General features: G+C 32.3%; 1 protein-coding gene across 1 annotated transcript; it reads left to right on the top strand.

Moving 5' to 3' along the window:
• The first annotated feature begins 4078 nt into the window (after positions 1-4078).
• On the top strand, positions 4079-16734 carry LOC143074358 (uncharacterized). Its single transcript, XM_076249850.1, has 6 exons — positions 4079-4220; positions 6836-6889; positions 9615-9774; positions 12679-12775; positions 13700-13769; positions 15494-16734. The coding sequence occupies exons 1-6, from the start codon at positions 4133-4135 to the stop codon at positions 15739-15741; spliced, it is 717 nt and encodes a 238-aa protein (XP_076105965.1). The 5' UTR covers positions 4079-4132; the 3' UTR covers positions 15742-16734.
• Positions 16735-17059: the final 325 nt, after the last annotated feature.

The following is a 17059-nucleotide window of genomic DNA, read 5'->3' as shown; positions in this document are numbered from 1 at the left end:
GTTTGTGTTTTCTTTTTTAAATGCAGTTAAAAATCTATATTGCTGTTTCTTTATACACCATGTTCCTCAACATGATACAATTTCCAAGCATCATTTAGTGTTCAACAACTAAGATTTCCAACACATCAATCTAGTCATTGTCATGAGGTCTTTTAACAGGAAACTACCACTGTAAATGTGTAAAACATGTATTCGTCTATTATCATTACATGTGTGAATAATATATTAAAAAGATTAAAATAGAAGCAACAAAGTTATTAGACAGTATAAAAGCAATTACGAAAAACAAACCATCGGACTATAGGGGAGGGTTAATTTGCATTCTCACAAACATGTTCAGCCCAGTCTCATTTAATTTGTGCCCATGTTCCGTGTCATGATTCGTCTTGCATCATTGGTAGAAGTACTTGCAGAAGCATTAGAAAAGATTGGTAGAACTGTTGAGGCCTCTAGCCTTTGATAGTCATGTATGTTTATTTTTAATTTTAGTTAGTTTATATGTTTTGCAGTTAATTATGAAGTCCATTTTCACTTAAATTTTCCCGCTGCGTCAAAGACAAACTGATGGCCTTTGGCTGTAATCTACTCTATGGTTGGGTAGTTGCCTGTTTTACATTATCCCCATTTCCATTTTTAATTTTAAAGACAAAAAAAACAATAAACACACATTGTCCAGTTACCGATTTAAGTAAACACGACATATGGCGATTTATGTTATATCTTACAAATTTTCATTATTGTTAAACAAATTCAAGTTTGTCGGTCGTTACCTTGGTTAGACTAATACAACTTTTCAAACAACAATTTATCGAGAAACATTTACAGGTTGTTTGTCGTGTTCTTGTCTTACTTTTTATATCGAGTTTGTATGTTTTGCTTCGTTGTATGCAACATGCAAATAACGTTTTAGTATTATACATCAAAAAGGGAGATGTTGTACGATTGCAAGTGAGATAACTACCCTAACAGAGTCCGAATGGAGTGGGTGTGTGTTGTTTTGTCCTTGCTGATCTATCAATATAGCAGGCATGGTTAAAACCAACTTACAGATAAAGTTAATTTATTGCCTAATGTCCTAAGAACCATAATGAGAACAGGTGGTAAGAACGAGATCTACCTCATTTATTTTTCAACCAAAATTATCAGATAACATCTTCAAATAAATGAAGATTTCCAAAAAAATGCTCTTAGTTTTTGTCTCTCATCTTAAAATCACAAATATACTGAACTTAGAGGAAAATCAATTCGGAAAGTCCATAACCACATGGCAAAATCAAAAAACAAAACGCATCAAAAACGAATGGACAAGAACTGTCATATTCCTGACTTGGTACAGGCATTTCCAAATGTAGAAAATGGTGGATTAAACCTGGTTTTATAGCGCTAATATCTCACGTTGATGACAGTCTCGTCAAATTCCGTTATATTTACAATGATGCGTTAACTAAACAGACACAATAAATAAAATAGTCAAAATATGGGTACAACAGTCATCATCGTGTAACAATTTTAAAAGGAACAATTTAACAACACACAAAAACATTTATCTACAACCACATTCATTGATTTACGTGTATGAGTCAGAAAAGTTTATACGTCACATATGTTTGTCGTTCAATGTACAAACAGACAATTTTAATATTTCACATAGGCAATGTTAGCATACAGGGTTAAAAAATCAAAAGTATGTAAGAATAAATTTCAGAAATAGACCGAGATTTAAAATAGTCGAAAAGCTATATAGAATTTATAAGAATCCACAAATAGTTAATTCCACTACGCGAATAAAATATATATATATATATAACTCGTCTAAACATCAACCCAACAATGTTAGATCTGTAAATTTGCTTTCGCAAATTTTTGGTTCTTCCCTCGCCGAGATTCGAACCCATGTTACTGTGATATCGTGACACCAAATCGCCTGCACTGCAGCCGTCCCGCTTATATATATATATATATATATATATATATATATATATATATATATATATATATATATATATATATATATATATATATATATATATATATATATATATATATGTTATCTAGTTCGTTCATATTTTAATATCATTATGGTTCTGTGCATCTTATTTTATTTTATTGGCAGAATCTTTTTCAATCTTAATCAATCGATTAATAACTTCTGTACAGCGATATACTACTGTTGCTTTTATTTATTAGCCATCGTTCATCAAGAAAAATATTTCTATATAATCTGCCTGAACTTATTCTAAATAGGGCTGATGTTTCTTATAAGAACTATCGTACATATATTTCATTTGCTGACAGATGACCGATCCAGTCTCCCAATGAGCCTCATGCTTAACAAAACTCAAAAATAAGGCAAACAACAAATATTTGTTATTGGGGAGGGGTCATATTGGGAGTCTCTAGCTAGAAAATTAATACAGAAAACTTCTAATTGGCAATAACGCATGTACGGAGTTATGGGGTGATTCGGTTACGCTCATTGATATTGTAATACTGATATATTGTTTATTGTTGTTTTTGCAGTGCTCCGTTGGTTCGTTGTTTTCTCTTATAGTTGATTTGTTTCACTTGGTTTTAGTTTGTAACCCGGATTCGTTTTCTCTCAATCGATTATTGACGTTTGGACAGCGGTATACTACTGTTGCCTTTATTTTAGTTCTTACCTTATTATACTCAAAAACTCCTAATTAGGTCAAATCCTTTATTTAAGGACAATAACTTCTACTAGAAGTCATACAACTGTTTTCATCTCAGAGCATTTTCGTAGATCTTTTTTTTTTGTTTGTTGTTATTTACAGTTTATACCTATATCGTATGAATTTTATGTAACTGTCGAGAGAGAGAGAGAGAAAGAGAGAGAGAGACAGAGAGAGAGAGAGAGAGAGAGAGAGAGAGAGAGAGAGAGAGAGAGAGAGAGAGAGAGAGAGAGAGGTTTAGCTAGCTATCAAACCAGGTATAATCCCCCTTTTCTACATAAGAAAATGACTGTACAAAATATATATAAGTCAGGAAAATGACAATTGCAATCCATTCGTTTCATTAGATTGAGCATTTGATTTTGCCATTTGATTAGGAACTTTTCGTTTCAAATTTTCTCGATGTTCAGTATTTTTGTGATTTTAATTTTTTCGAGCATAAGGGAAACACTGAAAATCTAGTAAAAACTCGTCATTTAATGGCCGGTTAGGGATCGTTTGATAATTTCTAAGGAAATAGAAAAAGGTTGTGCTTTAAGTTTTCAGTAATAAACAAACGATTGTGTTAATCGGTTTTACGTTGTTTTTGGGTTATTTTTAGTTGAAGGTGTTCTTTAAAAAAATGCCTTGATAGAAGAGGCAAATGACAAATAGAAAGCTGTGAACTAAGAAACGTATTCACGTTTGGAGGTAAATACCCAAGTTGAAGTCTCGTAAATCAATTTGGAACAGACAATTCGAGAGAGAGAGAGAGAGAGAGAGAGAGAGAGAGAGAGAGAGAGAGAGAGAGAAAGAGGTTACTGAGAAAATTAATAAGTTAAGCGTCTCCAGCTGTATATGCTTGTCCACCATTCAAATCTACTCAGTCAAATTGTTACAATAGGGAAAAAATATGGGTTAGGAATCGTCTTGGTCAACCAATTTGTGGTGGTGACCACAACATAATGTTTAGTGTCGAATTTTTATCGTCTTTCCTATAGGTCTTGCTGAAGTAGTTTCTGATCACATCTCTATTATGATAATTTACTGCCTATAGAAAAGGTGTAGTTGAAAAATACAAATAAACGCAACAAACGTGACAGTGAAATGTTTTCTATCCAACTACTTGATGTAACAGATCATATGCTTAATTTAATTTCATAGTTTCATTATTGTCTTATATTTATTTTGAAGGATTAAACACATTAAGAAAAAATCATAGTATATTACTTAGTCATTTTAGAAAATGAATAAACAAATGTTAAAAATAAATAAAAAGTTATCTTCAAAGAATATCTTTTAAATGTTACGCATAGTGATTACATTTGATGTCCAATTTATAGATTTCATTTCAATACCTCGTTTGTTTGCATTGTATAACAATCTTTATCTACGACAACGAAAGTATGCATTGCGATTTCAAAATACATGTACTATGATTCAGGAAGTGTTTTGGGAGTATGGGTGAATCTAGGTTTCTTATTACATATCCCGAACTGAGAGTTGTTGCACTAGCAAATGAACTGGATGTTGTACCTGTTGATATTGGTAAGCAAACATTTACCTTTTTTTATTGACAGAATACATTTGTAAGTATTGATCATGACAAATACAAACACACACCATTATATATTTATTTGACAACGTTTTGGCAATGTTTTACATATATTATTTTAAATTCCTTACCAAAGAATTATCTTTACTGTGTCATTAATCACTCTGTATTAATTTAGTCAGATTTTGTATTTCGTTTCGCTTCGTTTTTATTGGGTTGTATTTAGGTGAAAGTTTCACTTAATTAAGCGAACAAATAAAAAAAGAATTATCTCATGAAACAGTTTTATGTAAATTTTTCAATATATTCTTATCCAACTTTATAACACAACATCGTTCAAGACTTTGATATGTTAGATGAATGTTAAAGAATCTGTTAGAAATTAATATGATCAAACATGAACAGTCAGATCGAAATTTTGATAATAAAAGACAGCACTTCATTTAAGTTACATTAAACGATGTTTGGATTTGTGTATTTTGTTTTAAAAGGGGGGTTGATTTAGTCCATGATAGATTATCGAGAAGGCACATTCAATTGTTTTGTCTGAAGTATTTACAGTAGTACGAAGTCAAGTTAATCTGTGTTGTCATGTGTGCACTTCATTTATAGAATCATTGCCATAAGAGAGAAAGATGAAAGTACTTTTTCCTTTTTTCATCTTAAAAGTTCATTTGAAACTTTAGGTAGATATTGTATATAAAATGGAGAAGAAAAATAATGTATAATCAATATATACAAAATATTGAGAAACTGCATTAATTCAGGAAGACGAAAATGTAAAGAATAGCACAACAGTCAACAATACATAACAACGTCAACTGAGAATTGAAAGCAAGAAATCCCTCCCCTTCCAGCTCCAAAATAAAAAAAAACGGAATGAAATCAATTGAAAGGAAATGTAAGCAGTCCATTTTCCACTAGTGACAAATCCTGTTGACATCTGTTGATGGGTCATAATCGATAAAAAAAAATATTACACAACATGAGTTGAGGGAAAATATTGATTATGCCTCTTTCCTCACCTTAACAGTTATCTAAGGTACCAGGATTATAATTTGGTTTCGTCTACATGAGACTCATCAATGACGCTCAGATCAAACTAGTTAGAAAGCCAAACAAGTGTTAGTTGGAGAGCATTTAGACATTAATTGCTTCGTAAAAAAGAATGGCCAACGTAGATACAAGTATCTTGTCTTAGGGGGGATAAATCCTACTTTGTAAAGGATCACTCTGATTCGAACAAAAAATTCTCTGAAACTGATATTATCAAGATGCTTGATTTCTTGATTGACAACATATTTGTTACGTTCGGAGGACGTGTTTTTCAACAGACTGTCGGCATTCCAATGGGAACAAACTGTGCCCCTCTACTTGCCGACTTGTTTCTTTATTATTATGAGGCTGACTTCATGCAGGAACTTCTAAGGAAGAAAGATAAGAAGTTAGCAATATCCTTTAACTCTACTTTTCTCTATATAGATGATGTTCTTTCACTAAATAATTCAAAATTTGGTGACTATGTGGAACGCATCTATCCAATCGAGCTAGAGATAAAGGAAGCTACAGATACAGTTAAGTCGGCCTCATATCTTGACTTACATCTAGAAATTGACAATGAAGGTCGGTTGAAAACAAAACTTTACGACAAAAGAGATGATTTCAGCTTTCCAATTGTGAACTTTCCATTTCTAAGTAGCAAAATTCCAGCAGCACCTGCATACGGGGTATATATCTCCCAATTGATACGATATTCCCGTGCTTGCATTTCCTATCATGATTTTCTTGATAGAGGGTTGCTGCTCACAAGCTATTAAACCAAGAGTTCCAAATGGTGAAGTTGAAATCATCCCTTTGTAAATTTTACGGACGCCATCACGAGTTGGTTCACCGTTATGGAATAACACTTTCACAAATGATATCGGATATGTTCCTTACGTCGTAACTACAATCTCCTTCCCTTTCATGAATGTGACCTACCGAATTAGACTATTTACCGGATTTGTTATCACATAAGCAAAACGAAGGGTGCCACATGTGGAGCAGGATCTGCTTACCCATCCGGAGCACCTGAGATCACCTCTAGTTTTCTGGTGGGGCTCGTGTTGTCTATTCTTTAGTTTTCTATGTTGTGTCGTGTGTGCTGTTGTTTGTTTGTCTTTTTCATTTTTAGCCATGACGTTGTCAGTTTGTTTTAGATTTATGAGTTTGACTGTCCCTTTGGTATCTTTCGTCCCTCTTTTACAAAGCACAACAATCATTGCCAAATGCAAAATATCTAACCCTTTTCATAAGTGAAAGTGAAATCATTGAATAAAACCAGTATTTATGAGAAAACACATGTACAACTAGCTCAGTTATTGAACAATGACATATAAATTAAAAACAAACAAGTAAAAAGATGAACGAATAACTAAATATATCAAGTGAAATTCGATTGTGTCAGAGCGAATATTTGCAGGATAGACGTAATCATCTATATTCCTTATAACAGACTCCAGGATCTTCGAAATTGCTAGCGAAAACAATAATATTTCCACATTACTTACTTATATGTGCCGACAATTAAGTTAAAAATTAGCTCATTTATCTTATTTCTTATGTTCAGGTTTCGAAGTCCGATGTGCTGAAACTGCCAAGATCAGTATAACCTTAGATGGAGGTACGTTTTCTTATCTTTTTGTAACTCATTTCTCCCTTTCTTTCCTCGAATTTGACCTACCGAATTATGCTTTTCATCGTGTTTGTACTACCATAAGAGTCAGAAGAGCATTTAATAATTAAGCACAGTACTGTAGTAAAAATCAACGATGAAATAGGAGCATCGGATGGAATTTGCATTACGGTGAACGCTTTCAACCCGACAGCCGAGGACAATCAACCAGAAATTGTCGATCTGCACAAATATTTTGAAAAGCAGGCAGCATTTGTTAAACGAAAGGCAAAATGGACTGGTGGGACCATCCTCCAAGACAAGGTTGTATGGATCATCGGAGATACACCTTTACCTCATGTACACCAAAGCCGCAGCCATGAGTGTATACAAATTATTGTCTAGGATAACTTGCTTAACTATTACCATTGCAACGCACAATATACAGAGACTATTAAAACACAATTTCACTCATCTATCAGTGTTCCTAAGAAAAAGGGCAAACAATACTCAAATCTGAATAGAGGGTTATAATTGCCTATGTACATTTGCTACTTATAACTATGGACTGAACTGTGCGGCTCTGTGCCTATTATTGCTTATAATGTTTTATGTTTCATTACAGATGACCGTGGTCATTGTTCTACATTAAAGACATGTGTGAATAAATAGACATTGTTCTTATTTATGACCACGGTCATTTTTGTATGTGACACTCCCTAAGCCCATGATGCAACTGCATACTAAATTTGGTTATCGTGAGCTTTACGATGAAAGGGATATGAGCCGGACACGAAGTCTCCTCCGTTGATTATTACTCCGACAGAACTTAATCCACAACGTAAATCTAGTCGTGCTAGTAGACCACCTGCCTGGCATTCAGATTATAGTATGGATTAACAATCATGACATTGACATTTTGAATTTTCGTTTCGCATTTCAACTAACAGAGATTAGTGTGAATATCATCTTAGTCATACTACAGTGTACAAGTATTTGCCACCTTTAATGGAACATTACAGGAACCAAAAACTTAAGGGGAGATAGAGGGTTATAATTGCCTATGTACATTTGCTACTTATAACTATGGACTGAACTGTGCCTATTATTGCTTATAATGTTTTATGTTTCATTACAGATGACCGTGGTCATTGTTCTACATTAAAGACATGTGTGAATAAATAGACATTGTTCTTATTTACTGAATTGCTTAACTACAAATGTTTTAACAGTTTTAATTACGGGGCGCCGAATGGGACTTGCACTTTTTGTAATCAAAATCAATTTTGTGTATACAAAATTCAGTCCTAAAAAAAAATCATTTTTTTCTTACAAAACTATGTGATACAGACTTATTTTATGAGAACTTCAATTTTGTTATGACAAAATTCTTTTTTGTAGAACCAAATTCAAGTTTGTGAGACAAAATTGACTTTTGTGAGACAAAATTGACTTTTGTTGGACAAAATTCAATTTTGTGACACAAAAGTCAATTTTGTCTCACGAAAGTCAATTTTGTCTCACAAAACTCAATTTTGTGTCACAAAAGTCGATTTTGTATTCAAATTAGTTTACAGAATCCAAACTAAACTAATTTGCATACAAAATTGACTTTTGTCGCCCAATTTTCAAATTAGGTAACAAAAGTCAAGTCTGTGCTACAAAAATGAATTTTGTCATGACAAAAGTAACTTTTGTCCACTGAAAGATAATTTTGTATGACAAAATTTGAATTTGTAGTATACTACATATTTTGTTAAACTGAACTCATTTTTGTTGAACAAAACTCACTTTTGTCCGTACAAAATTGAATTTCGAGTACAAAACCACAAGAGTCCCGTTCATCGCCCCGTATTAATTACATTGTAATATGTTTTATTAGACTAGTTTTGAATAAAACCTTCTCTATTTCAAAAATAAAAAAACGTACATGTAGTATATTTGAATTTTATTAATTTATCTCTTATTTATTAAAATGTATTTACTGTAACTGTATACAATAATACGCTGTACAAGGAAAATATAAACAAAGGATGATAACTGTGTTAAAACATGGAAGAAATACACCAGAGGAACAGTCAAATTCATAGAGCAAATAAACTGGCAACGTCATGGCTAAAAATAAAAAAGACAAACGGACGAAAAATAGAACAGAAGACACAACATAGAAAACTAAAGACTAAGCAATACGAATCCCACCACACAAACTGAGGGGATCTCAGGTGCTCCGGAAGGATAAACAGGTTCTGCTCCACAGGTGGCACCCGTAGTATTGCTTATGTTATTACAAATCCGATAAGTAGTCGAATTCGGTAGGTCACATTCATGAAAAGGGAAGGGTATTGTAGGTACGACATAAGGAATAATATACGACGCAAATACATCTGTCAGTCTGGAAAAGTATTCTAATACCTTTTGGTAGAGATACAAAACTTAAGAAACATTTCCTTGAGAGCCATGAATTAACATCTTAAGTTAACGAAACTGTCATTAATGATTTATATATACGCACACTCTCTAATTCATATTTAAAAGCAGCTGTAGTCTATACAAAGTTGAGATCAATTAAAAAAAATATAAAAGAAGATGTGTACCAAACATAAATCTTATTTGTGCACATATTATGACGTGTTTGCAATTTTAAACAAAAATGTTCATCTATTGTGTCACATATGCTGATGTTTAAAAAATATTGATATCTAATATTGACAGAAATTTTAACTAATTTTATTAGAAAATAAAATGTTAATGAGAGTAATTGTAAATGGTGGAGAGGATAAGGATTTATTCAACATGGACAGTGAGGCACACAACTGCATTTCACAACTTGTTAAAGTGGTTAGAAAATTCAATGTTCTACTAGGTAGAATTGATTGGTGCTATATAGAGTATATGTAAGTATAATAGTGTCATTAGGGAGCAACCATTAAATTGAAGAGGGGATATCACGGTGTAGAATGGTAACGGACTTATCGCGTTTCCGTATTAATTAGGTTCGGCAACGGACTTATCGCGTTTTGTTTTCAGACAGTGTGACACAAAATGAGCCAAATAGACGAAAATAAGTCGTTTGTGTTTATGTTTATATGACCACGGAAGGCAGCGATGATCTAACAATTCAAAATTTTTCATTTTGCTTCGGTAGGTATAGTACCACTTTTGGATTTTTCAAAAAGCTCCACACTAAACAGGACAACAGGCCGAACACAGCTACTAATGGTGTGTTTTCCGTTCAAATTCACAGTATATTAGAATGTGGAAATTTTGTGCTCCTTTATTTCTTACAAAATACATATTAGAACCACTTGTGTGCATTCAAAAACTTAATATATCGCATATTAAAGCTTTATCAAAATTGCTTGGCAGCGGATTAATCGGCTTTTTCTAAAATGACGTGTTTTTTAGCACTGAACTGTCGAGGTTTATTTAGCACAGGGCTTATTGTGTTTTTATTGTTTTACCAGGGTAAAAAATGATGTTTTGTATGATTTGTTTGTTTGGGAAATGAAAAATAAAAGATTTTAATAACCCCATATATTTGACATCGTGTGCTAGAATATACAAGTCTGAAACTTCTCAAGTGTTTTTCCGCAATCTTGATTTGTTTTTCTTTGAGTAAAACTACATCGGTATGGGGCAATACCACATGCAATGCCAAACAAAACATCAATGGTCTATTTCTTCTCTATTCCAGATAAACATGTGAAGGTCGTTTGACGGATGTTTCGAAAAGACACGTTCATTCCGGCGTAATAGAAATATTCATAATTGTGCATGTATGAGTGAAGATTTATGTGTCAGTCCTGAAAAACGATTGTTGATTGAGCCGGTGAATATCTATGACAACCTAAATAATGAACCCACTTAGTGCATGTTAGATGCATGATTTTGCAATAGTTGACTTTAAACGAGTTACCAATTAACTGCGATTACTCGCAGATCTGTTCCTTGTGTCTTTTTGTTGTTGGGATGTACAAGTACCCAGCCACGTCCACTTGTATTTTTGTCCATCTGATGAGTTTAGCTTTTTCAACTGAATTTTATAGTTCGTTCTTAGGGTGTACTATTATACCACTGTCCCAACTAACATGTTCAATCCCGCCACATTATGTATGTATGTATGTGCCTGTCCCAAGTCAGGAGCCTGTAATCAGTCAGTTGTTGTCGTTTGTTTATGTGTCACACATTTGTTTTTCGTTCATTTTTTTTATATAAATAAGGCCGTTTGTTTTCTCGTTTGAATTGTTTTACATTGTTATTTCGGGCCCTTTACAGCTGACTATGCGGTATGGGCCTTGCTTATTGTTGAAGGCCCTTCGGTGACCTATAATTGATAATTACAGTGTCATTTTGAAAGCTTGAAAAAAAAGTTACAAAAAGAATACTCAGAACTTAATAAAGAAGTTAAGAAAAAAGCTAGAGAAGACAAGTTACAATACATTGAAGGGTTGGCAAATGAAGCAGAAGGGGCATGCAAACATGCAGAACTAAGTACTGTATATAAGATCATTAAACAGCTATGTGGGAAAAGTAACAACAATGACACACAAGTTTTAAGCAAGAATGGAGAGGTCCGAAAATCAAAATCACAGAAACTTGAAAGATGTGCAGAGCACTTTCGAGAGGTTTTAAATAGAGAACCACCAAACAAACCAGCTCAATTTGATAACACCGAAGAGAAAACTGATATATATATATCAGAAGTAAAAAATGAACTTAGTGAAATTAAGAAAGCATTATGCAAGCTCAAAAATAGTAAATCAGCTGGAGTAGACAAAATCAGTGCAGAATTTCATCAGGCAGGTGTAGAAACAACAGCATCAATACTACAAACACTATTTAGCAGAATATGGGAGGAAAAAGTTATACTTGAAGATTGGGAAGAAGGACTACTAGTTAAACTTGCCAAGAAAGGTGACATGAAAATTTGCAACAACTGGAGAGTTATATCTCTACTATCTGTACCTGTAAAAGTTTCCCTAAGAGGTATTGCCAAGCGAATAGTAGATGCTTTAGATGACACCCTGCGGAAAGAACAAGCAGGTTTTAGAGCCAATAAAGGGTGCAGTGATCACATATTCAAGCTCAGAAACATCTCGGCTTCGCCGCGGTTGACAATGTTTTCTCGAGGTACCAATCTGCTCTATCACCCTCTCAGCTATGTGTTATTTATATAGTGTTATGCAAAATTGTGTTCTTCTTTTCGATGGTTTTAAGGTACATAAGAACGAACATACATTTTGAGAGAAAAAAAAATTGTAAACGCATCAGTCTTAAGGGTTGCTGTATGATAGATATGCATGGTTTTCTTTCTGACAAAATCTTATTTATTTTGAAATAAATGTTGAGTTAAAAAACAGACACAACAATCCGATCAAAGAGGAAGAAACAGATGAAGGCCACCAACGGGCCTGCAATGCAGCAAGAAAATCCCTCACCCAAAGTCGGGAATCAGCTTTTTCACATTCTTGATTTGTAGAAACTACATTTACCAGCAATAATCACCTATCACATTAATCCTTGTCCGTTAAATGCACTATGCACAAAGAGACATTGTTTTGTTTTTGTTAAATATTGGTTTTTTTTTTACTTTGACAATTTATGAAGCAATCAACCTAGATCGTCTAAACAGGTTGTTCAAATGAAGCTCTAGTGTTTTAATATCAAAACACGTGTTATGTGATTTTCCTTATTTGATACGATTGGTACTCGGTCGTTAAAATAGTGTCGAGATTATAGATGATCGATACACGTCAGGCTCTTTTGGACATCTAGTATTTGACTATATTATTTTGCAGATGGACGCCATGTGGTTTCCGATACGCAATTTATGATGCCAATTCAAAATACGTATTCTGTATCAAACAAGATTCCTCAACTTCCGAAACATTTATAGTAAGTAGCGGATGATTTTCTAAGAAAAAGAACGCTCTAATTTGAAAACCTTGCAAGATATGAAAACATTACAACGACGGGATCATGATTTTGGATTTCGTTTATATGTGTACGATCGCTCGCAATCTTTCATTACATTTGCGCGTTTTATTTTATATGTATCTGTTTTCCGTTCATTTTTTGTACATAATTATGACGTTAGTTTTCTTGTTTAAAGTTTTACATTGTCATTTCGGGGCCTTGTATAGCTGACTCTACGTTATGGGCTTTGCTCGTTGTTGAAGGCCGTATGGTGACCTATAGTTGTTAATGTCTGTGTCATTCGGTCCTTGTTGATAGTTGTCTCAATGGCAATCATACAACATCTGCTTTTTTTATAAACACAGACAAATATAAAAGCAATTCATAATAAATATGTAAGTCTCAAATCTATGATTAGTCTTAATTCAGTTTCTAATTTTATATTGTGAAATAGACTTTATAAAAATATGTGTTTTTTTTTCAATTCCTCATATCTGAATCCTTTTCAACAGGTCTTGCGCTGTTTAATTTCTTAAAGCCAGAGTTTCCATGGCATCTTTGAAGAAATATTATTTAGGTCAAAGAATACACAAGATTTGTTGTTTTTCTTTTTTGTTTTGTTTGTTAAATAAATTGTGTGTTTGTGCTGATCCTATAAATGTCCAGTCGCGTTTTATAGTTAATTTGTAACAATATACACACGGGCCCAGATAAGGGCAAGGTTTCGCACTTTACCCCCGTACATCATAATACAGTGTGTGTATGTTCATACAAGTAAATGTCAGAATAGATCATGTGAAAGCACACTGAATTCAATCGACTTTTTAGGTTTTTTTTCTAATTTTAATTGATTACTAAAACCTTTACAAAACATTTAAGAATTAAATACGGTCTCTTTTACAGGTGTTAGATAGTGAAAATAAGAAGAAATATGAGATTAAAGTGCAAGAAAACAACCACTTGAAAATTACACGTGAGTTTATGTAGCCGTTTCAAATCTAACTTTTAAGATATACTTTATTGAATATTTTTTCCTAGATATTCAATATTTAATTTAAGGGATACTTAATTGAAGCTGTAGATTGAGTAAAATTAATTGTTAACAGGAAAAGTGCAATAAAACTTTGATTAATTTTAAAAAAAAAGAAGGAAAACATGGACTCGAATGTCTATTACATAATGATTTAATGTTGCCATTGATGTTAAGACAAAGACAATGGACTAAACGCTTTTATATATAGCGGTAGTGTAAGCTTTATCGCAAATAGAGCAGAAAGTATTACACCTTTTCAAAATTTTGATGTTTTTGAATTTATAATTGTGCAATATTGGAATTCGGCATTCAATAGGAGAGATCTTCGCTCTTTTCTGATATTCATACCATATGACATTTTTTCTTCAAATCTTTCAATATTTATATTTTGTTTCTATTTGACGACTGAACATGTTGATTAAAAAAAAACTTGTTAATCAAACAAATGGAAGTTTTTAACGACCTTGACTGGCTATACAGCCCTTGCACGGTCGACAAAAACTGGGATTTAAGGTAGATTTATAGTATACCGCCATCTTGGATTGGACAATCACAGTACAAAATCGGTATAGTTATTTACCCAAATCTGCAAATTTGGAGACAGATTTGGAATTTAATGGTTAGACTGTTTATTTATATAAAGAAAACTTGTTAATTTATTGTATTATACAAAATATTTTAACAAATATCAATTTTTTTGTTTGTTTTTAAAATCATTTTTTTAAATGAGCCTTTTAAGGGGAGATAACTCTTCTAGTACAAAATTTATACTTGGCTAATAGGGAAATTTTTTATTTTTACTTGTAGCAACAAAACAAATTCGGTGACACCATGTTTTCTTTTTATTTTCTTAAAACATATTATGAAACCTATCTTCTCACAATTTATTTCAAAATTCTATCACATAGAATTTTTTATTTTTTCATGAACAAACTAACCAATTTTTTGCAAATTTCAACAACTCATGATAGCTTGAAAAATAGCACGGTGACCCATACTTTTTATTATATTTTTGAAAAAAGTATAGTAAATTCTTTATTTTGGCAAATTATAAGAAAATTCTGTCTCAAAAAACATATACTTATGATCTACCTTAACCAATTTTGCTTTTATCAAAGAACAATTCGCATCTCTCTCTAAACGGCAATGAGGTATTGCAACCACCTATTAACACAACAAACAAGTTTCAAGTTTCAAGTTTTTTATTTCTCAAAGACCCCAAACAGGGGTATGTGAACAATAACAAATACTACATAAGTATTCATAATATAACAAAATAACAAAGTAACAATAAGTAATGCAGTGAACATTATAAACATTCATTAACATATATACATTTGAAAAAGTAATGCATTTAAAGAAAGACAGTAGACTTCAAATGGACATATTAATGGTTGAAATGATAAACAAAAATGTATATATGAAGGTAAAAACCGTCACGCTGATTTAAATGTTAAGATGCAAAGCACAGGCACTTGTATCAGAAAAAAATTATATTTAGGTTTATAGGAATGTTTTTTCTTACCACTAACTTAAGTGATTGATAACAACAAAAAGCCAAATTCTTTCTATGTCAAGTATTTCAAACGAAGATTTTGTTTTAATTTATTTAATAAGACAAACAATAAAATTTGTATAGCAGCCTTATTTTCTTTTTATTTCAGCTATAGAAAGGGTTGGTAAAAAAGTCATGCTTAATAATTCAGAAATTGAAATGATATTAACAGAAAAGCTTTTACTCGTGTGTGCTACAGTATTCATAAACAAGCGAGATAACGAACAGAGGATACGCTTTTGTAACGTTAACTATAGGCCTAGTTTTAAAAAACAAACTATTATTATTTGTATTGTTTTATTATCACTCATTTGTGTTTGTATTGTTTCACTTTCTTCTTGGTGTTGGAATTTATAAAGATTAATTAGCACGAGCCTGATTTGCATGCTTTTTCAATCGAATATTTCTTTAAGAAAAGGCATATAGACAAATAAGCACATAAGCAAAAATGGAAGATAAGAATACAAAAATTCTCATAGAACAATAACACAATAACGGGTTGTATAAGTACAAAGACACATCAAATGGACATCCCACTTTTTAGCTTGTTATTCGGCGTGAGCCAATGCTGCTTGTTGAAGGTCGTAGTTTGACCTATATAACTCTTATCTTTTTATACATTGTGACTTGGATGGAAAGTTTTCTCATTGACACTAAAACCATATATGTTCTTATTTTTATATTTGAGATATCCCATTATGTGAGACACACTATAATAATGTAATGTTTAAATGTAATTCAGTTAAGTACTACGCTTAAGTTAAAGGTCATTTTTATTGACGAAAAGACAATTGAAATCTCAATGTTTTCCTTGTCCGATTTTATTTTTATCTATATACGGTATATCTGCTGGGAATATGTTAGACAAATACTATATCCTAATGTGTGCTTCAATTAATAAATCTGTAAATTTAAATTCATATGCAAAATAAAAAAAAACAGTTAATCTAAATAAAAACGTATAAACATTTCGTTAGTTGATTACTCAATAGGGTATTTTTATCCTTAGACATCATGTTTATATATGATTTTCCGGACGCATGAATTTGAATATTCAGCGTCATAGTTTGCATGCATATTCAGGACAATAAGAATGTGATAAGATGCTATCCAGGTTTGTGCTAGTTGTAATATCCCATCTTTGAGTGCACCTACCACATTACCACCGACATGTAGACCATTCAGGACAAAGAGTGCACTTTCATGAATATAATGAAGACAGCAACAATAAGTTTTCCATTTTGGTCGTCTTACGTGTTATTTCAACTTTAAATGCACACAAAATCTGTTCTTGATATTTTTCAAAAAATCGGACATAGAATTTGACAAAAAAGTAAACTTGTTCTTGAATAGGAGGAAAAATTGAGGGATTATATTTTCATGAGGACTAAAAACAAAATCGTCATGAAATTCGTGAAAATCAAAAGAGAAAATGCATCTAAACAAGATAAGATGTGGTATAATAGCAAATAAGATAAACTATCAATTGGAGACCAAAGAACAATTCAGTGACAGTGTAAACATGGTAAACAACATTGAAGCCTAAATAAAAAAAAAAATTAAAAAAGACAAATTTCTCCGTTTCTAAGTATTGAGTGATGTGTTATTAAATTTATATGCGTTTAGAGTCTCGAGTAATGTACAATATTTCTGCCCGATTTGAAAAATTACATAG

This window comes from Mytilus galloprovincialis, chromosome 5 (assembly GCF_965363235.1).
Source record: "Mytilus galloprovincialis chromosome 5, xbMytGall1.hap1.1, whole genome shotgun sequence".
In the NCBI taxonomy this organism is placed as follows: domain Eukaryota; kingdom Metazoa; phylum Mollusca; class Bivalvia; order Mytilida; family Mytilidae; genus Mytilus; species Mytilus galloprovincialis.
This window is presented reverse-complemented; position numbering and strand designations above follow the sequence as displayed.